Genomic DNA, 24353 nt, shown 5'->3' with positions numbered 1-24353 from the left:
ATGTTTAGTAGTTTTTATTCTTTGAAAGCAGAGGGTGAGCTTTTAGCAAAGCTCTAAAAATGAAGTTCATGTTATGGAACTGACTGACTAGCAGTAAATAGAAAGTGGAAAGGGCTTTCTCCACATTTTACAAAACTAGTCATTAAGTCTTTATATAACTGTTTCTTCTCATTTTTTTTTTTCCCCTTTGGTTACAGGTCTGAAGCATGATGAACTTTAGCACAGCCTGTAAAGACCAGTGGTGACAGCTCAGTAGTCTTCTGCGAAAGGCTGAATAGAAGTTACAAATCTTATATTGGCACTATTTGTAACATTCTTTAACGTGAAGTCAAATTTATAACTTATATTATTTAAAATGTTTTAAATTAAATACAAAACCAGAAGAGAAATCCACAGGTACCTGACTTTTTTTTTTTTTTTTTTTAAACCATTGTAGAGTAGCTTTCCTAATTTCTTTGGTTTTCTTTTCTCTCAGTAAAAGGCAGTTTGTCCGGAGGATTTTAGAGTATTAAGAATGACATGTTCAACTCCTCAAAGATGTATTGTGTCAGTCTGGGAGAGGACACACACATTAAATACGTACATGAAAACTGTTTTGTGCGTACTACATGAATTAAACTACTGTATTTAAATGTAAAGAATTTTGGCTATATGTCCATAGTTTTGTCCCTGGAGAAATGCTCTGCTCACAAGAAAAAAATCTCAGTGTAGGAAAGATAAGACATTAAAAAATAGCTTGTGTAAATTAGACCACACAAATCTAAGTCAACTTGGAGTCTTACTAAAGCAAGGAATGTCACTTTTCATTTTTTACACAGGATTGCTCCACTCTTACTAATTTTAAAAAATATTTTTTTATTCTTAGGCTCCTTTTGGTCACTTAATGGAATTTTATGACATACTATTTATGTTTTTTGGTTAAGATGATTTTCCAACCAGCATACATTGCATCAGAAGGCCAGCACCTGGAAGCTGTTTCCACTTTTTTGATTTTCAAAGTCCTGTTTATAATTGAAAATAAAACAAAATGTGTGATCTAGTTTGACCATCAGCGGTGTCTCCTGTAATTTTCTAAATATATACTCACAAACCCATTCCTTTAGTGGGATACTGACATTTTGATTCTACAAAAATTGCAGTGAAAAGTTTTGCAATACATATTTGAAAATAATTTATTTCTTAAACTGAAATCTAGTGCCTTATATACATACTCTGTTGTTTATGCTGTGTTGGTTTCAATAGATTGGATATGACCACAAATTCTTATAGGAACAGCTTAATGCAGTCTCTCGGTCTAAAAGCTTGAAATTATAAAAGATAAGGTAATTTGCACTGAATGGGTGAATCCATGGTGAGTTGCATATTATTTATTCAGTTATTTGCTGGTATGGAAATAAGAAAAATTACGCATATTTTGTGTGTACTGTCACTGTCCTCAGGTGTTGGTTATTTAAAATTTCTCTCTGTAAGAGCAAGTATTTAAAATCATCCTTTTTTTTTTGCTAATATTTTTCAAGTGTTAGTAATACAAGACATGCAAATTTTTTTACAGCTTTTCCTATTTTTTGCTGTATTACCTTTATGCATTTTGAACGGTTTTAACATGTCACATACAGATTTTAAAAGGTCTGTTGTGGGCATGTGCTCTGTATGAAGTACCAGACAAAGTATTTCCTGTGGAACCCAAGAGCAACAATCAGTAAATCCTAATGTCATTCTCTCCAGCTGTCCCATCTCACTGCAGGATCTGTTTTCCTACGCTTGTTCCCTGACATAATTCCTTAAGGATATCAGGGAGCAAGTCAGACATACCTGAACACAGAACCTTAAGTTGGTATTTTTATACCATATTGATGGACTTACAGTTGACTTAGCAGATGTATATGCACCATTACTATAAATTCAATGCATAACAAGGAAGTATTCTATATCAGAGAAAACAGTCCCAAAAACATTGTTTAAGTGCTGGTTTTCTTCTTTGCTTTTATTTTTGTTTGGGTTTTCTTTGCTTTGTTTTGTTTCTCTATTTTTGTTTTTCTTTGCTTTGGTTTTGGTCTGGTTTTGCTTTTCTTAAGCTGATCCTTCCTCCTGAGGCTTTACTCTGCAACAGCATTTCACAACAATCTGCATGTAATTTGCTGGAGATAGTCTGAAGATTTAAAAGGTTTCATTCCTTTTTCTACAGTGTTGTTTATATTTCTAAAAAATTTTTTACAGCATTTATCTTTCTTGCATAATAATACTTTCAATGAAAGCTCTTTTTTTGAGGTTATATATTGGTTTATAAAACAAGGAGGGTCCAGCAAATATATTCACAACTTTTCAAATATATCTTTAAAGCAGGACTTTGAATCATTAGCATATCATTATATTTTTAATACCAAATCAATGGATTGTATAAGTTGCATGAAATATTAAAAGGTGCCACTGAAGGAAAAAAAACACGTCATTTTCTGTTCTCCTATTTTGTTTTATACAATAACAATTAAACACTTGGGTTAATAGATCCAAGGCAAAAAAAATGCAGCAAGTCCTCAAATGTCTTTAATCTGAACAAAGTGTTTGTGCTGGGAAGCAACAGCAATGTTCAAAACTAGGCATCTGCTGTAGGGGTAAGACCTTAGAGATGCAGAGAGTGCTTAGTTCTAGTTCCCAGTCAGGATCCTCTGCCCTGTGAAAAGGGAAGAAAACTCCTCCTGGACTAGGGGAGTGTTACCGAAACCTGGTTCAATTCAGTAAATAAATAATACTTGTACTGTTCAAATGAAGAGTTTATACAATTTATATTCATACTACTCTTACTATTAATGCCTTTTCTACATCTCAGTCTTCTTGATATGAGTTTATAAGTTTAACAGAAAATGAACAAACCAGACATTAGTGCTGCATTGTTCATAACCCAGAGCTTTAGTACTGTGGTGTGAGCTCAGAGGGCAACTGAGCACCAGGCAGCTGCTTCCTCACTCCTTCCCCCTTAGGGGTGGGAAGGAGAAAATGGAAGGCTCAGGAATTGAGACAAGGAGGGGGCAGGATGACTCACCCTTTATGGTCACCAGCAGAAGACGGACTCATTGGGAAAGACAAAGAACATCAATTTAATTTAACCACCCCCCACCACCACTTAATTTACCAATCAAACAGAGCAGGACGCTGAGAAAAAAAAAAAAATACAACCCCATCTTAAAAATACCTTCCCTTACCCTTTCCTTCTTCCTAGGCTCAGCTTTGCTCCACATTTCTCTACCTCCTCCTCACCAGGGGGGCAGGGCACGGGGGTTGCAGTCGGTCAGTTCATCACACACCCTCTGCTGCTCCGTCCTTCTCAACAGTCGTTCCTACCATACCGTAACTTCGACTGGGCACGGGGCTCCGGTTCCTCCTGTCTGTTCCCCAGTCTGCATGCACTGGTATGCATACACTGGAGGTGGTTGGTCTTCTGGTTCCCATCTTGGGAGGCAGCTAAGGAACATCTATTCCTGCTTTGGTTGGCCTGGCTTATTCCCCAGTTGGTTGCAGTGTGTGAGCATCGCAACTTTGGACCCTGCGCCCCCGAGTCCTTCAGTTTAAAACCTGTCTCACCAAGCTGGACATGCTGTTGCCCAAGATTCCCTTGCGTCTTCTAGACAGATGGATCCCATCCCTCCCTGACAGGCTACAGTCATCAAAGAACGTCCTGTTGCCATAAAAGCCAAAACTCTCAAGATGGCATCAGCCATGAAGCCAAAAGTTGATTTGCATTATACATCTATTTCTGGCTGCACCCTTTCCTCTAACTGGTAAAATAAAAGATAACTTGGGCACCAACACCTTTCCCTTGCACTCCCAGGGCTTTGCAGCCTTCCTTGATTCTGCCCGGGCTCTGGCTTGCAGTGCCATTCGTGCCCCCCTCCGAGAGCAGCAGTGGATAGCAGCCCGTGCTCCTGACACCTTGTGGCAACATCTCAGACCTTACCTCCTGGAAGGCAGCTTAGTTCTTGTGTCTCCCTGTCAGGCCCCTTAACAGAGAGCCACCCGCTACAAGCACTTGTCAGTTCTTTTTGAGGCATCCACTGTGTGCTGCTGGTAGAGTTTCTCCTTGCAGCCCTTGCTCGCAGGTGTCTGCAGCTGATAAAACTTCCTATCTGGTTTTGGGTATAATGCTGCTTTACCTTTCCAAGCTAGGTAGATGATTTCTTCTTTCCTGCTTGTGCTTTGTCATTATGATTTACTCCTTTGTTCAAAGTCTGGATTTAAGCACACGCAAGAACATTTGAGTGGAAGCACTGAAACATTTGCTGACGAGGTAACTGTATCTTTTATGATATAGATCAAATCCTCAGTTGGTTTAATCCAGCATTATGTCTCTACTATATCTTGTAGTGCCATGTAGGGGATAATCTGCTTCCCAGCCTGACAGCCAGCTGCCATCCAGCATGCATCGTTTTCTCTAGTATCTAATTTTTAGCAGCCACTTTCAGAGCGACCTATCGACTGTCTTGTTGCCATGAGGCCAACACTCCTCCTACTCCTTGAAACTCCCAAGTCTGGTCTTGGCTCCTGCCCCACTTAAAGCTTTAGAGCCGGCGACTGTGTAACACAGACTGATGAAGAAGGGCCTCAGCAGTGGGGAGGCCATGCCCTGCTCCTCTCAAGGAAGGGCTTCTTCAGGGGGCAGGAGACTCAAAGTCACTCCCTCTGCTTACACTTTTGCACCGGTTTGGTGAACATCACTATTTTGCCCGCATCCTGTGCTGAGCCTCATTCAGCTGCACTCCCGAGATGTGCGGATCCCAATCCCCACAGCAGAGGGGTCGAGGATCCCTGATCTCGCGTGGCCTGAGAGGGAGCGCTCACGCTGAGGCGATCCCGCCCGAGGACACTCTCAAGCTAGCACTCATGTTAGCTCTGATTTCATGCCAGGTGTCAGACATGTCCCAGTAGCTCCTTCTGACACTTCTCAGCCAACTGAGACTTTCAACACCCAATCTGGTTTGTGAATTCCTCTCCCGAAGGTAGGAGTTACAGTTACAGCCACACTAATTATTGCTGAACCTAAATCTCTCTATGCTGATGGAGATCTTGGTCCTTTTACCTTTAAATCCTCCCTCTTCTGAATGAAGCATTCTGGCAGCTTCCATCACACAATGCCAGGAATCTTGAAAAGGACGTCACGTATCTAGCTTTCTCCAGTTGTCAGTGTGTCACTCTGGACCAGATTTTGGGTTCTGACAACTGTAAAATATAGAGGTGTAGGTGGTTTTTAAAGTGTCTTTAGCTAAACACGGAGATTTATTTATAGTCATGGCTTAAAAGCAGAATCAATCAATGCAGCACTCACTTTTTTTTTTTAACCTAAAGACATGCATGAAAAACACATTAATAAAACTATGTCATTAGTTATATGGTTGCTGACCTTTCATTATCAGATAATGATTTTCTTCCTTTGCAAAAGGTAATGGTTCTAAACAGATGAATGTATATAAAATTGCAGGCCTGAAAGTGCTTGGTCTCTCCCACGCCTTTTGGGGTGCTTTATCTCCAAGGCTACTGCACCATAAGGTCAGAGTTGCCCAGCACAGCACGGGAGGACTGAGCAGTGTGCAGATGTTGCCCAGCACAGCCAGCAGCCAGATTTGCACCTTGCAAAAGGGTTGTGGGAGATGCTCTGATAGTACAAACTCCATCCTGAGCCGATGTTGGACTTCTTGGAAAGAGACTGTCTTTGCTGGCAGATCCTTTGCTTTCAGCACAGAATGCTGCAGGTGGAAGGGAAGCAACCAGGACTTCTTCTGTAAGGGCCTCAGAGCAAAGGCACTTTCAGCAGGGTCATTTTTTTTTTTTCCTCAAGTTCAGTTCTGAAAAGCCAGCTTTCAAACATGATTCCTTTCTAGCTTGACTCTGTTTTTAACTTCTACTTCCAGGTATTTAACAAACTGATGACAGATGGTCAAGCTGACTCACATCTCCTTCAGCATAATACATCTTCTCTGAAACGCAAGCGTTCTCATTGTCCATACGTATGCACCTACCACCCTTACCACCTTTTAGCAGCAGTGTTTGTCAGAGCCTCTAGTTTTCAAATGCACAAGGAACACTGTCATTCTACTACGATTTACCTCTCATATGCACATGCTGTGTAACAGCACTGTGATTTCAATTCTTGATCACCCTTAACAGGAGCTATCCCATAGCAGGCACCTGGCATTCTCTAAGGCACATCATCTTACCGTTATAACAGTAGAAAAATAAGTTTTGCTGGTAAAATTCTTCACATTTAGGAAGATGACATCAAAGATACACCCCTCTCCAGTGCTCTGAAAGCCGCCAGAATGTGGCAATAGTATGGGCCCCAACAAGCAGCTGCACAGCTGTGACTCTACGTGTAACTCCTCCTGTCTCTGTACATCGTGTGTCCCTCCTCTCAGTTAAGTGAATATTCTGCTTACAGCTGTGAGCCTGAAAAGAAAATACACCAGCAATCACACAATCACCCCAAAACCAACCCTGCACTCCTGCTGCAACTCCTTACCCCATCCTTGCAGTTGAAAATTCAAAAATCTCCCCTAGACTGTAACCACACCTCTTACTGTTGGGCTTTATTGAGATCAAGGGCTGAAGTGCTGACAGGCAGGCCACGGGTTTCCGAAGACAGACACTGGGAAACCACACTGAGGAATCTCATGGGAAACCTGGCCTCTTAAACAAGCCCTTGCTTCCAACCACACCCCAAAAAATCTCACCTTCTGTTGCCTGTGTTCATTTTCACACATTTGGCTGCTGCAAACTGTGTCATATTAAACTCAGACACCTTCTCTCTCACCAGCTGTGTATGCATCCCTGCCCTTCACCGCTGTACACACGTGCACCAACGTGTACAATAAACTGCTTCCAACTAGGAACTCCTAAAAACTGACAGCTTCTAAGGAGGAGGTTAAGAACACGGCGTACGTGTTTTGATCACTGATAAGGAGCTCGTTTGCTCATTAACATTGCCAGTCATGCCTGTATACGTGCTCTGGGTGGCTTCAGGTAGGATGGTCATCTTTACAGACACCGTGGATGTGACTCTGGGTCCTTTCTCATGCTGCTGTGCGGGGGTTATACCGGCGAGCAGACTGAGCCCTCGGTGGCACCTTCGGGCGCTGTGCCTGAACCGACGCTTGCTTTGGTGAAGTCACCGATGGAGCTCCAGCTCTGCCGGAGTACTCTGAGGGCACGGTCTGCTCGGGGGCCCGTGACACAGTTTCTGCTCCAGCCCCTTACAGGCTTGCCCTCTGCAGAGTTGCACTGTCCTCCTCAGCTGGCAATGAAGTCTCACTGGAAGAGCTGCTGCGTAAGTAACTCCTGCAGGCTCGACGACTTCTCACCTGCCTTCAAAGTTCTGGTACTTTTGTCAGCCCCCTTGGAACATTTACTGGATTAAAAATAAACAAAACAAGCAAAAAAAAAAAAAGCTATCAGTTTACCAGCTTTAGAAATAGTTTTTATGATTGCCTGGAAATCCCACTTAAGACTACGCACTCAACTGGCACGTCCCCCACGCCCCCAGCCACCCACCCTCCCCCCCGAGCCGCCGCCCGGCTGCCAGTTCCAGCCCTGCGAGGGGGGCGGAGGGGAGGGTTCCTCCTCTCCCCCTGTGCCCCCGGCAGAGGGGCCGGGGGCTTTCCTGGGCCGGGCTGCTCTCCAGAAAGACCGGCTCCTACCCGATCCTGTCCCCAGCCCCCCAGCACACAGCCAGGTACTGGGCTGGGACAGTTTTGGGGCTGCGAGGAGAGGGGGGCTGCCCCCAGGGGCAGGAACTAGCTGCGTCCCGCCTAACTGGAGGAAAACTTAAGTTCTGAAAGCCAAGTGTGAAGTAGCCAAATGCTGCCTTGCTCGGTATCTTGCCTGTTAAAGCTTGACAACTTTTGCAGGAGCTGCTTAAGAAATTTTAATTTAGCCCCCTCCCAAGCCAGTGCCCGAGCAGCCTTTTACTGCATTTCTGCACAGCTCTAACTTCAAACTTAGAGAGCAGGTTGAGGAAAGAAGGGCAGACAAATACACTGCAGTGCTTTCTTGTCATCATAAATATCTTTATTGTGAAAAATATCATAAAATAATTCCCACCATTCTAGAAAAAACAGTTCTTGCTTTTTAGATTTATGATCTTATATAAAGACATTTTATAATTTGAAACATTTGATAAATCTCTGGCTAGCTTTATTTATCCTTCTTAAAACACAAAACTGATACTTTGAGATTTGCTGAGGGCAAAAAAAAAATTACTCTCCCATTTATTTTGTTATTATTTTATGGATAAAAGTGTGTATTACAGAGCAAACAAACAATACCTTACAATAAGGCACTTTTAAATACAACTAACCTGCTATGCTATACTGGCTGACTTCCAGCAAAGCTCCTACAAATCACAGCCCTAAACAGAAGAATAATTCTTATTCCACACACTGGTCTGAAAACTGAAACGAAAACAAGCTTTATTTTTTAAAAAAAAGTTTAAGACGACACCTTTTCAGCATATGTCACAAGTTTAAGCTCTTAAATTTATAATTCACTTTGTGGTTTAATACTGATTTATTAATACATCAGTATTAAGCATGTATCGAGTAAAATATGCTCCTCCCACCTTCATTTTAAAACAAGTTGGAAATTAGTTTATTAAAACTAAAAGAGAGAATCCAACAGAGAAAGTTTGCACCTACATATAGCCAATTATTGTCATGATGCTTCATGCACATCTCGGGGTTTACAAGCTACCAATACATTTATTTCAATGTTCAGTTTTTGAACATTATTGCACTACAGACACCCACTAATAAATAAAAAGGTGGATTCAGCTTCCTTGTACGTTACTTGCACCATTAACACTCAGTGTGGAACCAGCACTTCATTTTCTGAAGTCACATCAGGAAATGCATCACCCTATCTGGAGATCCTCAAAACGTCAATGCTTTCACACAAAGTTGTCTTTCTGTATTTTCAGAAGTACCTCAGAGCCAAAAGCCAGCATCTGCTCCCTTAACAGCAGCACCGGAGCGATAACACTTCTTGTAATCAGCAGCTGCTTGATACCAGAAAGCCTTTTTCTCCATTGTCATTTTTATTGTTTGTTTTCAAGACACTGTCTTCCACAGAAGGCATCTATGCAGGGCATTCACACATTAATCATATTCCTTCTTCTCCTGACTACATTCAAGCCTTTTTTTTTTTTTTTTTTTTAAATATGTAATTTTCCCTTTCCCATTCATTCTCAAAGTAAACACAATCCTTTTTGTTCCTGACCACCTCCAGTCTACAGCAGAACTGTCCTTAGAGAAACAAATCCGTACTAGTCTAACATCAGGAGCCTTGTATGAATAATTTACTTACGAGGGACTGTCTTATTCCTTCCCTAAAAGAAAAGAATTTAAGACCAGGAAACAATTTCCTTGGCTATAGCTTTTAAAACAGAGAAGGGAGAGGGTTGAGAGCAAAAAAGCTGAACGAGGGTAGTCCTTTAAGAGGTGGATCCTTTCTAGCACTTCCCTCGCACACAAACAGCTCTCTGCGGCGTTTATAATGACTTCCCGAAAATGCACACACACTCCTGTACACACCAAATACGACACGTTGCCCACGCTGGGCATGTCACAGCAATTTAAACCCAGCCCCCCCTGTGGTGCACAAGGCGATGGGACAGTGTTTCGACAGAGCCGCGACTCGCACGCGAACAGGTGCAAGGGGGGCTCCGTGGGGCAGCGCCCCGCGCCCGGCCCTCGCCCAGCCCTGGGGGACAGCGGGCCGACGGCAACCCAGAACGGTAAAGCCAGCAGCCTTCTACTTACTGCGAGCAAAAAAAAAAAAGCACACGCGCAGAGAGCCGGCTGCACCGGCTGCTACCAGCGGGGTAACCGGTTCCTGAGTGCGCGGAGGGTCCCTGTGCCTGAGCCCTGGAGGTCCTACGGGAACCACGGGAGCCTGGAACGGCGTAAACAGCGTCCTGAGCATCTTCTACAGAGGTTAAACAAGAAGCCTTCCGACAGGTGAAAGCAGAAGGTGAACTTCGAGAAAGCCATTCAGCTTGGAAAACATCCGACCCCGGAGTTTAAGGGGCTGCTGGGGTGTTTTTATACCCTAAACTGTTAGACATCACTACATACGCTCTTCAGCTCGAAGATAAATTTTGGCTGAACAAACACTGACCTTTAAATTGCTGTTGAAAAACATTTTACGAAGCCACACGGCCTCACAATTGTGTTTGTAAAGTACTTGAGGCAGGAGACAAGGGTTATGCTTCAACAGCAACTCCGATTACAGTAATAAAAAGAACACTTTCAGACCGAAGGCCTTATTTGCTAATTTCCTTTGTTTTATGGAGGCTGCTTATGCTTTCAAATGCCATGAATTGAAGCAAGAGAAGATTCCTATCAGCTGATTATTGTTTTCCAGTTAAAATCCAATCAAGAAAACACTGATGAACTGTAATTCTTGCATTCTCAGAAAATGGCTGCTGGCAAAACTCATCAGTAATTATGACAGATTCGGTTACAGAATGAGAAGACTTCACTCAGAGCAGCTACACTCCTGGTAATACCTCACACTGCATTCACAGTCTGATCAATACACTAAACCAATTTTAGCTACACGCATATAGAAAAAATAAACCAGACTTTTGGCTAATGGAGAGTTAGTCCCTCTTTCTGCACACAGGCAGTTGTTTTGCAGTACGGTGGCTGTAACAGAAAGCATAAAATTACTCCAAACAATTTCACATAGCATTAACTCACTGTTGCATCACCCAGCAGAAATGAAGTTGCATTACAGGGGAAGTCTAGAGTTAATATCATATTCCTACAGTCCTCACAACCTGCATCAGTTCTGAGTTTATGTACAGAGAACTAACAAATGGCTACATAGTCGGGGAAATGTCACGTCGAATTTTTTGCTCAAATCTCAAGCAGCTATTTTGTTAAAGTGCAAACTACTCAAAAATGATACCTAAGCATCCCAAATCACATTCAGAAAAAGTCTTTCAAAAACCATCAGGCATATTTTTTCACTTTCAGAGCTGACAATTACCATGAAGAAAATCCCCCCAATTCATTTCAGGTTAAGGAATAAAGCCGGTAGACATTTTCAAATATCCTTAGTTACAAGTGATCTTCCTTCAGAGCGGTTGTTCAGACTCAGGCAGCCTCTCCACCCTACCCATGGCACTGCCGACAGTAACACCGCAGGGGGTCACTGGGATTTCCTTGAAAGAATACTGAGAGATGGATCATTCTGATGAGCACGACAACTAACGATTCGTTAACGCAGAGACTATTGTAACTACCCTTTCCATGTTTATCAGGCCCCAATTCAGAAAAATATTTACATGCATTTTTACCTTTAAGCATATACTTGAGTCCTAAATTTATGTTTAAGTGTTGTCCTAAGTAGCCTCTTAGTGTTTTTTCCACTCGCAGGAATAAACATGCCCTGCATATCCACAACAACTGCGTAGGCAGAAACAAACCCCCACAACCAGTACGAGCTTGTCAAGGCCACAACAAAGCAAACTCTCTGAATACTAAAAGAAAGCAGCAGCTTTCTTCTAGTGCAGTAAGACTCTGGGTTAAGGACAACATTAGAAATTAAGATTTTGGGTCTTGAACTGAGAGACTTTTTATTTTTCAACGAATTAAGTAAAAAACAGCAGCAGCCACCAGAAACAGTCTTGGCTCTAACTGAAGTGAAATTTGAATGTAAATGGTCCTCCTCCAGAACCAAAGGGGTTGAATCCTTGCCATGTGTTCCAGTTCCTGTGGAAAGGGTTGCCCCCACCCTGCTGACTCTCCGCATCCAGTGGGTCCTCTCCCGCGTCAAACTTCCGCCTCATTTCTGGAGGAAACAAAACCAAGGTGGAATCATGGCACAGTCGTTAGGGCAGTGACACCAAGCATCTTTGAAGACCAATAACCAATTCAGACCTGATACCCCGCCCCAGCCAGAGGCCTGCAAATCTGCAAGTATCACTTGTATTGGCAGCATCTGTAGAACCTAGTTTGAGTTTTTCAAAGCTGTCCAGGAGACTGGCAAAGCAGAAGAGACTAACTCTGTGAGAACACTGTATAAAAAACTTCAAACTAGTCATTTAGTTTAAAACAAGACAAGACAGGACCTGGCTGTTCAACAGGACAAGTATGAATTTCAACAGGGACGGGACAGTTGCACTTTGACTGCGTCCCACAAGTAATTGGGACATTATGTCTTTGAAGAGTTTATTGGACCTATTCTGTCATAGCTGCACTCGCTCAGGGTGGTCTGATGAGACCATGCTGTATCCTGACAATTCTTCACAACCTGTAAATTCCAATATTGATCATTCAGCAACAGCACAAAAGTCAGCATGCAGAGCCCCAAGCCTTTTCAATCTTTTCCACATACCATTCGGGCAGAGAACTGCCTAGGTGCACAGCAGCTTGGAGGCAGAAAGCACGTTCTTTAAGTATATTTGTCCATCAGGGACAAAGTTGAAAGCCTTCCCCAAGACAAGTCACGGGCTACAATCACTAATGTTATTTACACCTGCATAACTTCCAAGCAGTGTGCAAGCACCACGAGGTTTTTTGATGACCCAGCACTTTTTCAGGATACCCATTTTATCAAGGCAGAGAGTGGAAGAGTGAGTTAGGGGGAAATCATGAGACTGGCTGGGGGAGGAATGTGGAAGATGGCCTCAAAGTACACCAGAGCCCTATGATAATAAGCTTGCAAATCAAAGCTCAGAGATTCAGAGGTCCACAGGTTTTATAGTTTTTTGTTTACATACTAGAGCCAGAAAGTGACCTGTGAGAAGTATCTGGATGAAATGAGAGAATGTCACTGCAATAAGAAGAGGTGGAAAGCAATACAGATGGCATTACAAAAGCCCCATATGACCCGTGTTAGTTTTCTTGCCCAGTTGGTTTGACAGAAATGGTTAACATGACATAAGAAACAGCGTAAAGCAGAAAGTAGATGAGACACTTCTGGAGATGCTGACAAGGCAAACAGCATTGAAAACACTTCCAGTATACAAATCTCCTAATTTGTGTGCCTAATGAGGAAAAAAAAAAAAAAAAAAATCACATTAACGCAGAGAAAGGTTTTCTGACCAGAAATGTTTGTAGTACAGTTCATCACTCTGAAGATCCCTCCTTCCTCCAAGAAAGTCTGAGCTCATCTGCCTAATTAGCACTTCGATGATCCTGAACAGTTGAAGATGAAAACCGGGAGCCTCTGATATCTACATCTTTTCATCTTTTACATGCTTCTCTCTTTCCAGTAACCACACAGGAACTTGAGGATTTTTTTTTTTTTTTGGGGGGGTGGGGGGGTGGTAGTGCTGGGGGGGGCTAGGGTAGGGGGTGTTTGGATATTTTTGGTGTGTTTTTTTTTGTCAGTTGAGTTTGTTGATTTGCTTTTGGTTTAGGTTTTTTTTTGTTTGTTTGGGAGTTTTTTTGTTGGGTTTTGGTTTTTTTGTTTGTTTGTTTTTTTGTTGTTGTTGTTGTTTGGTTGTTTGTTTTTGGTTTTTTTGTTTTTTTTGTTTGTTTGGTTTTTTTTTTAAAAAAGGAGGTGAGATAACCACACCGCCCCATTTTTTATTACATTCTTGAGACTAAATGGTCTAATCAATCCTGGAAATCTCTGCAAGATGATAATCTCAAAAGACTCCTTTGAAACAATAATTTTTATGTGACTTTAAACAAAAGTCGCTGAAACACAATAAATAATTCCATGTTTACATCTGACTTCACACAACAGATTAGATGCAAGCATTAGGGCATTGCTTTCTCAAGATGGATACGGGGAAAAAGGGAAACTCTAATGCTTGTTATGACTTACACTTGCTGCATTTACATTACTGTAAAAAAGTAATAAAAAAAAATTAAGTCACTGCATAAGAACAATCATTACCTGGGTCAGTGAGGACTTCTTTAGCAGCTGCTATATCAATGAATTTTTTCTCTGCTTTCTTCTTTTCTTCCTCACTCTGGAAGTTATCAGGGTGCCACTGGGATGCCAGCTTTCTGTAAGCTTTTATGATTTCTTGCTTTCGAGCATTTCTGGATGGATAAGATTACAGATAACATTTTCTAACTGTTCATATGTCACACTAGTGACTCTACAGGTTTATTTTAAATACTGAGACAGTAACTAAGGGTATCAGGAAAATTATGAGGTGCTACTTAACCTTCTGCAGGTGGCACTGAAGCTTCTTTATACAAAACACAGAGGAAGCAGGTTGTAACTTTAAACAAAGACTACTCACTCTCTCCTCCACTACCCATTTACTTTCCTTGGAAAGATGCTACTGCCAACTACTATGTAGAGTGCAATTCCCAGTCTGCAGAAGTTACAATCAGGTGAGTAACAAAAAGCACAGAAAGTAGAGAATAAATCAGTTCATGACTGGAAGGATGACCAATACTAGTTCATAACTGGACACCTGTTTGGTCCTCATTAAAAAGAGAAGTCATTAGTTTCTCAAGGTTAATGGCAGAAGTATTTTAGATACCATTCAGTTAGTCCTTTCAAACTCTTCCAATCACACCATCTGTCAGAACTTTATTTTTTGTTGCTTTGAGGAATTCTTTCCAGTCTTCATTTCTTCCCCAATTCATTCACCTGACTCTTGATCATCTAGTACTAAAAATTTCTTGCCAAGGGATTTATTCCTTTCCTTCCCAATGTTGTTTTTTCCTTCTTTCTAAAGAAATTGTAAAGAAATACTACTTAAAAACTGAACACTGCTGAACTAGCACAGTAAGAAAGACAGGAAGGTAAAGGAACAAAAACTAGCACTCAGCAGAACAAATCAGCACTAGATGTACTAGTTTAATAACGAACTTTCATGTCATCATCTCAGATATTAATATCTCACCTTTTTACTCCTAAGATTTTATAGTAATCCCTCTTCTGAGATTGCTTCAGCATCCGCTGGGCACGTTCTAGCCCCTCCCGAATCTGCTGGTCATTTTCACTATTGGCCTGAGCAGTCTCATAGTCTTTAATAGCTTTTATAAAAAAAAAAAAAAAAGTGAATGACAAAGATTACACAACTCTGAAAACTTCGATTTAAAGAACTAAACCACTCACCAAAACTGAAGTTTTGCTATTACCATACATAAACAGCAAAACTTTCATTTCAGCTTGTCGTATTGTCTTTCCAAGTTAGAAAACATTGGAGTAGAGGAGATTTCATTTTCACATGTAATTTAGGTAATTTTCTTTCTTTAGGTTCATCACATTTTTTGGAAAGGAAGGAGAAGGGAAGTTACTAGCAGTAGGTCAGAACGCTCTCTAGATGTTACAACAGTCACATGGATGAATGTAACGAGCATTTAGGACTGGGATGAAACAGAAGTCAAGAAACAAGTTTCAGCGACTAGTATTTGAAGAGTCCACTGCACAATGTTAGTCCCACACTGCTGTTCAACTGAAGGATGTATAATACAGTCTTTAATATTCCTTCTCCCACAGTGTGCACTCACTCAACATGATGGGCAGCCTCTTCCTCTTTAATGACATTAAAGATGGATTTCAGATTACCAATAAATTCATACTGTTAGTGAACGACAAATATTTGCTTTTCACACCTCTGCATAATATGCAGAAAGTTATATTTTAAGGGTTTTTTTCCCAAAGGCATGTTCTCACTTTTATTTCAAGAGTTGCATTTCTCAGGAATGAAAGCAAGGGAGGTACTGTAACATATTAATGAATTTAAGAAATTCCAGGTCTATACCTTTTTTTTTTTTTTTTTTTTTTTTAAAGTAAACCATATTATTACTGTAAGTGGTAACTGAATACTTAAGGCACCAGTTTTAAATATTCTTTGACATCAAGATTTATCAAGGGAAGCAACTGTTGGAAGTCTTTAATGAGACTGCTCTTCTTTCACCATTATAATCCTCAAAGTCTCATTTGCAGATCCAAGTCCCCTAGGTTTCTCAAGTTAGACAAACTACTTGCATCAGATTATTTCCAAGCAGATGCTATTTCTCAGCAGGTGTTACATTTGTTTTTCACTCTTTCTGAGCAAGACAGCAGGAAGTGCTAATGATTTTGTATTACCCAGACATCTGATACCACTGCGATCTTGTTTTGGTTACTGAAAAAAATTTCCAAAAAGTATTTTCAGTGCCCCAACAATTTCATATGATATTACAAACAAAACAACATTTCTATTCACTGTCAAATCACTGAACACTCATTTGCTGCTTGAACAAAAGATTTTGGCTTCTGCTGATATTTTTAATCATATGTCCAGTTGTTAAAACCCCCCCAATAAACGGGAGTGTATATTTGTGTGCCCAGTATATGCCGTTGAAACTGATAAAAATAATGAAGATGCAGGGATTTCATTATGTTGCTTTAGCACTCCAATAATTTTAAGCATCAGCATACTTAATCTGCTTCATGTAATAATGGAAGATCCCATCACAACGTCCTGCCAAATGCAGATCAAATTACTCCCCTGAGCACAGTATCATCTACAGCATGCACCACTGCTGGAAACAAAGCTGCTCAGGGGTCAAGTATTTGCAGTGACAGTACTAGATTTCTCTTTTTTTTTTAATTGATTCCCTTATTTAAAGGCTGCAAGTACTAAGCATATGGGAAGCTGTGGTTTTCAGTGCTACATACCACACAGGGAATGCGCCCAGCACACCTGACATCAAGTACATTTTGCACTTTCTCTCAACTGGAAGAGACTTCAATTTTGATGGTACTCTCTGGTGGAGGAATTTTCCTCTTTCAGAGAGCTAATCACACTCCCCACCTGAGGGGTGAGGATTGAAAGCAGGTGGAAGCAGGATGACAGCTTCCAGATCACAAGAAATTTCCTATGATACCAGGAGACTTAATACTAATTCACAGTATGAGTGAGATATTTAATCAGGTTTTCTCAGTCATTATTTCTAAAAGCACTAGTACCTCACAAACCAACACTGCTGCTTCTTACTGGCCTGCTATTTCAGAGGGCATCCTTCCTTCCTTTCATCCTGTCCCATGCCATGAGAGGAACAACCAGTTTCCAGTATCACCTTCAATCTAAATACTTCAGTCAAATCTAACTCTCCTTCTTGCAATACAAGAGTCTTCACAATCTCTCAAATAACAATTGCATCATATCTCTAAACACCTTAGCTGGTTTTCCCATCTTGCCTGCATCTTTAGAAGACAGTGACCAAGATTGGACATTATTCCATATGCAGAATTAATTTCCCATCAAACGTGAGTAACTGCAGACAGCCTATGTCCATGTCAACCGTGTTAGAGGAATAACTGAACCAGTTATGCTCTTACTGAAATAGGGACTGTCTTCTACAGTAGTAGTGCAGGGAGGGGAAAAAAAAAAAAAAATTGTCCTGACCTATTTTTAAACAGCAAGATCTTTTTTTAACTACTTTGACAAAACTTGTGCAGTATACTTTAGACAAATAGACTCCTGTACTTATGAGGTAAGCCAGAAAGGGAGTCATTACACATCTGTCCCTCTAGACAAGCCCTGTATCCCATGTGATTATAAAGTAATTAAAACCATTTGATGGAATCAGAACTCAGCTATACATACCAAAGTGCACCTTGAACATTTAACAATAATCGCCTTCAAAGTTCTGAATTACAAGTACTTCGCAATTTCCTGTCTTTAAACAGGAAAATAGGTGCCTTCAGCTTGAAATTTTCTTGAGGGAAGAATCAGTCTGCTCCTTTAAATATGAGACTACAATCTTAATCACTCTATTGTTCTCTACAGCAGCGAGAAATCAGCCATTTTACAGCAGTTAAATATGAAGGATAAGTGAACACCTTCAGGCAGACTAACATTAACGGACTATAATATTGTTTATGGAGGCTCTGCTGGAAGCCAGAGTGTAGCTACAACCGCATCACTACTGTCAAGGGCAGGAGGAAGGCAGGGGATATGCTAAACAACTGGGATTTGGAGGAGCACTGTTCCACTCTAGCGTGGTTGTCCACTCAGAACCAGGCTAGGCCAAGCCCAGCAAGCTCCAGCCCAAGGAAATAAACTCTCCCAGATCCCAGGTGTGTCCTCTCTGTGTTTTCCATAATCCCATAATAGGGAGGCATTTGCTCCAACACAAGATCAAACTGGCTCTGTGCCTTTGTGCAGGACCTTGTTAAAAAACATTTTTTCCCCTCTAATTTGCAAGAGCTGTCAGATTCTCTCACTCTAAGGAACGAGAAATAGATGAGGAGTAAATAGAAGATAACGTTATAAAGATCCAAACTGAGATTCATCTATTTCAAGAAAACACACAGATCAATTCTGTCCACTAGTAAGAAGCAAAAAGTACATCTAAGAGGACTCATAGCAAGGCCTGTTTGGCCTACCCCTCTCTGTACCCTCCTCTAAGCTGAAGATTCATACACCTTGAGAGGAAAAAGTAATCTTAAATTTTCTTTGGGTTCTTTTTTTGATGATAGTCCATCCTCTTAAACCAAAAACCATTGCAGAAGCCATAATCTATGTAGGTTTGTATTCTGTACCTTTAACTTTTTTAAGGAAATGGGGTTTTGTTATTCATCTGTAAAGCTACTTTTTCCAATGCTGACTGGGCTTACTTCCATGATACTGAAGTACAGAAAAACATGGGGAAATGCTCAAAACGGGCCTCATCACTGTGAAACTTTCCTGAGCCTCACCTTTTAGGCTGACACTGCAGTTTTAAACAGTCAAAATATGGAAAAACATTACCCTAAGAAAATAGAAATACAATTTTCCCTCACACTTTTTTTTTTTTTTTTTAATTTATTTTTAAGCAATCCTCTTGTACAAAGGTCATCTGTTCTATGAAATGCTGCTGTCTTCCACTCTTTTTCTTACAAGGAGGAAGAAGACTTGCCAGCCTCAGCAAAGAGGGACTAGGTCACTTCAGAGGTACGAAGTCTACAGGGCTGATAAAGAGGACTGCCTAAAACCACATTAGCCCTTTTTATACCGTAGTTTCATTTGAGTCAAGGGGGTCTAACAAAAAGAACAAAATAGGTATCTTATTTTTGAAGTGAACTTCAGGAGGTGAGCAATATCATCTCTCAGAGATTAATTTCTCAAAAAGACAAAAAAATCTGAGCGTGCTATTAATGAGAACAGCTGCCTCATGAATGTTTAAATAAAAAAGATTTTTTTTTTTCAGTTATAAAGCAAAAGATCCAGTACCAGAATGGTGAAAAGGAAAATCATTTTATGAGTACTAAAATTAATGGTACTAGTTTTCTGCAGATTTAAAGCCTACAAGTCCTTTCCCTTATCACATTTGACTGAAATAGCCCGATACTTCAAAGACTGCTGCATGACTGAGCATGGGGATGGAACAGACAGACTGTCCACATTTCCTTCTTAAGCCTGTTTTTTTGTGGAAATAAGATTCACTAAATTAAGTTTTGAAGATTTTTTTTTTTTTAATAGCACATTAACAGTTAGCACTCTAAAACAAGCTAGGTAACAACACAATAGCGTGCTCAGAGACACCCATTACTCTGTCCCTACTTTCCAAGGCTGTAGATGGGACCATGTAACAGTACACATTTTATGGAAACCCCATATGGAAATGCAGCCTCAGGAGTAGAACCAGTTTACTGGTCTCACCAGCAGCACTACAAAGACCCATGGAGGTGAAACAACGGCTGTTATTTCCCTCTGCCCTCTACATATGCTAGGGGATAGAATACTATTGTTTCATGCTGCCATCTAAAGACATTAAAATGGAGTTCCTGAAATGGATTTATATCACCCTAACTATAATTACCTTTCTCTCTAAATGCAGTTCTCTGACATGGTTGATTATATAAAATGTGTTTGAGTAAGCTGTACAGTCTCATAAAGCATCCTGGACATAGCCCATAGTTGTAAAGACAACTCTGCTGTAGATAAAACAAGTACATTCCACTTATACTAATCAAGACAAAATTACCAGCAGATATTTTTGTAAACCTGCAACTACCAGTGCTGATTAGGGGTAACAACATGGTGTAGAATTGAAGTGCATGTTAAAAAAATTTTTTAAACATTGACTGCATTTTAAATGCCCACAAGGAAGTATGTGCAAACTGCATGCAACTGTACCTTCTTCATACAGGTCTTCCAGCAAATAAGCTTCTGCTCTGTCTTTCAGGGCATTCACATTGGTTGGTTCCAGTTGCAGAACTTCTGTACAAACTTCTATCGCTTCTGTAGCCTGCTGATTCTAGAGAAGAGAAAGTAAACAAAATTCATGTAGTTGTGTTTTCTTTTGAGGGCAGGTGTTTGTTTTAAAGATAAAGTAGAAATACCTTTGATAAACAGTGGCAGATCCTTTCTTTGGCACGAGTAGCATAAACTGGGACTTCTGGCTCCGTTTTCATTACGGAATCATATTTACTGATTGCATCTTCATACCTGTTTAAATCATAAAGATAAGTATAATATGAAATGTAATAATTATTTCAGGGTGCTGTGATTTACAGATTTTTTTAAAAATTAAAATTCACAGATTTTCACATCCTTCCAGCAATGTACCTTAAAAGTCTTAAAGGTGTGGTGTGAGACAACAGTATGAAGAAAACTTTCAGCCACTTCAAGAATTACATCCCCATTTCCTTTTCTATGCTCTGAGATAGACCCTGTGCCTGGCAGGCTTGTGCAGAAGGTAACAACTACCACCCCTCAATGTGCACAGACAACAGTCTCTAGATTTGCATCCTGTCCAACTCTGCACTTGGAAAAAAGCATTTCCTTCTGATATGTGAGATGGACTAAATCTGGAGTCTTGCTGTGAACACTGTACTACTTGTGTTTCTTGGTATAAAAAAGTTCTTCATGCCAGGTTGAATCAGGTGGTTTTCTTCCTCCTTCTCTGAAAGTCACACAGCAAAATGTATTTTTGCTGTGCAGGTTTCGAAGATGCATTCACCTAAAAATGAAAGTGTGTGACTGAACCTGTGGGTTGCTACAAGCTAGAAGAAATTCAAGCTCTCAGAAGACTTCCTGAAAATGTGCAGATACTGGATTAAATAGAAGACTGAAGTGAGAAGAGTCCAAATGGACTGGTGACTTGATAAAACTGTCTTCAGTTGTGCTGATTCACATTCCTGATGTACTTCCATTTTAAAAAGCCACCTTGATAATGTTTAATCACTTGTTGGGGATCCTTACAGTTGGATGTCATGTGCTTGGGAACATGTAAAACTGAAATAAAGCAAGAAGTAGAAGAATACAGAGGCACTGCCTATCATTTAACAGGGTGCATAAAAGAAGCCCAGTCAGATCCACTTTTGCTATCAAGGCACTGCAGTTACTAGGCAGTTTTAGGCTAAAGATGTGGTCCTTTCATCACAGAATAGTTGAGGTTGAAAGGGACATCTGGAGGTCATCTGGTCCAACTCCCCTGCTCAAGCAAGGCCACCTAGAGCTGGTTGCCCAGGACCGTGTCCAGGTGGATTTTGAATACCTCCAAACTGGGGACACTCACAACCTCTCTGGGCAACCTGCACCAGTGAAAACAAGGGGGTGGTGGGAAGCATTTCCTTATGTTCAAATGGAATTTCCTGTTTCTCTTTGCACCCATTTCCCCTTGTCCTGTCACTGGCACCAATAAAAGGTGCCTGGCTCCACCCTCATTGCACCCATCCTCCCTTCAGGTATTTATATACATCAATGAGATCAATCACCCTGTAGCAGAGAAGGCTCGGGGGAATGGTCCCAGCTATCTCAGCCTTTCCTCACAGGGAAGAGATGCTCCAGTCCCTCCATCACCTTAGTGGCACTGTGCTGGTCTCAGCAGCTTCATCTCTCTTGCACTGGGGAGCCCAGCACACCAGTTGTGGCCCCATCTGTGCTGAGTAATAATATATGAGAGCTGACAAATACTATCCCTATCTTGGTCTTACTATCTGCTCCACAAACTTGATAAGTATGCAAAGAGAAGGCAGTGGCATCAGAAGGAATAGGAACAGGATTTTCACTATATGAGTCAATATTTATTTTAATTGTAATTTGAGAGCTGTGCTCAGTTATCCACTTCAACTGACAGATGCAAAAAGCATCACTTAATCAACTCCTCAATCAATAATAAGCTGGTGTCTCAGTAGTGATTTTTTTTTTTTCCTTTTTTTTTTTTTTTTTTTCCCAATATAACAGCGAACACTCACCTGCCTTCTCTGATGAATTCCTCTGCTGACTCAATCTGCTTATTGAGTTTCTTTACTTGCTTATAGAGAGAGAAGCATTGCTTATGGTCTTGGTCCAATTTCAGACACTCCCGGACTTCACTTTTCACAGGAAGGGAGGGAGGAGAAAAACAAACAAAAAAAACCCAGAACAGAAAGACATCACCACACATACTGAAATTTCACTAAGAAACACAAGGCAGCATCTATAAGCTGTCCAGAACAATTCAATTTTTTTTTTTTTTTTTTTTTTTTTTTACAAACCCTCTCCCTTCATCCAAAAATGAATTTAAAGCAAGACAAAAAGAGTCTTCCAGAACATACAGGGATATTTGTCTGGGTTTGTTTTTAATTATGTTGTATTGCAAAGTATGCGAAGAAAAGTATATCCTGGGAAAGAAATTACATTCAGCAGTTATCCAATACAATTGATTGTAATTTTCCTGTATATTTAACTCTGCTATATTACAAAATACCTACACAGAAGTGTATTTTATGCTACTTGAAACAGACAAAACTCAGCTAAGGCCCAAACCTCCTCCTCTTGAAGGAATCTCAGCCAAGCCAGAGCCTGGCTTTTCAGTGTGAAACCTGTTTAATCAGCCTCTGATTAGGGCAGATAGCTCTTAAAATAGTCAGGTTCTAAAAAAACTCCTGAATGCAACCATATGAAGGAATAAAAGTTTTGGATCATACAGAGTCATCACAGCACAACCAAGGTGCTATTTTCAGAAAAAGAGGAACAAAATAAGATTTTGTGATAACCATGGACAGAAATACCTATTGTTTGAAAATCATTAAGCCTGTAAAGGTAAGAGGAAGAAACTGAGGGAAGGACAATATTATTCACCCAGCAAGTCCAAGAGCCACAGAATTTTCTTAGTGTATCTTATGATAAAAAAAAAAAAAAACAACAAACAAAAAACAAAAACACAACCAAAACAACAGTACCAGAGAAGAATGAAGAAGAGAGGCTTATCCTTTCATTCTGATACCATTCTGTTCTTCAACAGTGTTCTCAACTGTACTTATAAGAATCTTAAAATTTGGTTATTAGCAGAGGAAGTCATATGTGGATTTCAGAGAAGAAAAAAAAACAACCACCACCAACAAAACAAAACAACAACAACACAAAACAAAAACAAACAAACAAACAAAAAAAAAAAAAACAAAGCACCTATTCTTGAAATCATTAGGCTAAGTGATGGCCAGCTACCAAAAGTCACCACAGAAGTGACCTGTGAGCTTCAGAGATTCCATATGCTCTGGAAAGGGGATTCCTAATGCAAAAAAATTAGCTATTTGGTGTTTATTTTTGCCCAGCTATAGAATTAATTTCTGCAATTATAATCACATGTGGTTTCCATCCACCAGCCAAGAAAAGAAACTCAGTTTTTTTCAGTTCCATTCCCCTCCTACTGAACAGATTCTGTGGCAGAAGCTATACTGGAAGGAGTTTGGAGATGAAGGTAGTCCATCTGAGATGATGAGCTGCACAGAAACCACTTGTGTACAAGAAGAAGGATTGTACCATCTATCCAGCTGAGCACAGAGCATGAAGTTAAGAGACCGGAGTGGGTAAGGGCAGTTATCTGCAGAACTGACTAGGGTCATACAAGAATAACACCATAAATCTAACTGTATATGAATAAAAGGGTAAAGCGTTACCAAAAAATCATCCAAAACATTGGACATTGTCTGCAAGAATGAAAGACTGATAGCTCTGGATCCCAAGCTCCTCAATACTTGGATGCCACTGGACATTTATTTATTCTTAAGCCTGTAAGCTTTTGTTTCCACTCTTGAAAATAAAAATCTAGCCCTAAGACTTAATGCATGCATTCTTTTATTTGCATTGTAAACTTAACTCGAATGGAGGTTCAAGGCTACAAAAAGGCTCCACCAAAGCAAGTTAGGAGAAGCACTTTCTTTGAGGATGGAGAAATACAAGACAGTAAATGTAAGCAACTCTGACAAATCTGCACTATGGCTCTTATTTAAATAAACAAGTTGCTAGGAACCATTGATGGCTGGTCTGCCAAGAATAAACATGGTGCCTTCACTGACAGTTCTTAGCTTCCAGAAGGAAGCTTCCTTTATCAGATCTAGACCAGAGCTGCTACTCCATTCAAAAACCAGACAGCATAGACACTTCACGGTTTATCATGAGATGTATCATCACATTTTCTGTCTCAATT

General features: G+C 40.5%; 2 protein-coding genes across 2 annotated transcripts in view; one reads left to right on the top strand and one right to left on the bottom strand.

Annotated features, from left to right (window-relative positions):
- UGGT2 (UDP-glucose glycoprotein glucosyltransferase 2) overlaps positions 1–417 on the top strand; it is a 90294-nt gene extending 89877 nt beyond the window's left edge. The window contains exon 39 of the mRNA XM_042806099.1: positions 198–417. Within this exon, the coding sequence (XP_042662033.1) occupies positions 198–220 (23 nt within the window). The 3' untranslated portion in view covers positions 221–417. The remainder of the gene's footprint in view (positions 1–197) is intronic.
- Positions 418–9080: 8663 nt separating this feature from the next.
- Positions 9081–24353, bottom strand: part of DNAJC3 (DnaJ heat shock protein family (Hsp40) member C3) — a 38533-nt gene continuing 23260 nt past the window's right edge. The window contains exons 7-12 of the mRNA XM_042805989.1: positions 22138–22257; positions 20281–20386; positions 20075–20195; positions 14864–14996; positions 13897–14045; positions 9081–11838 (exon numbers count right to left, since the gene is read on the bottom strand). Coding sequence (XP_042661923.1) covers positions 11681–11838; positions 13897–14045; positions 14864–14996; positions 20075–20195; positions 20281–20386; positions 22138–22257 — 787 coding nt within the window. The 3' untranslated portion in view covers positions 9081–11680. The remainder of the gene's footprint in view (positions 11839–13896; positions 14046–14863; positions 14997–20074; positions 20196–20280; positions 20387–22137; positions 22258–24353) is intronic.

Source organism: Tyto alba, unplaced genomic scaffold, assembly GCF_018691265.1.
Source record: "Tyto alba isolate M040663 unplaced genomic scaffold, T.alba_DEE_v4.0 Super-Scaffold_45, whole genome shotgun sequence".
Lineage (NCBI taxonomy): Eukaryota > Metazoa > Chordata > Aves > Strigiformes > Tytonidae > Tyto > Tyto alba.
This window is presented reverse-complemented; position numbering and strand designations above follow the sequence as displayed.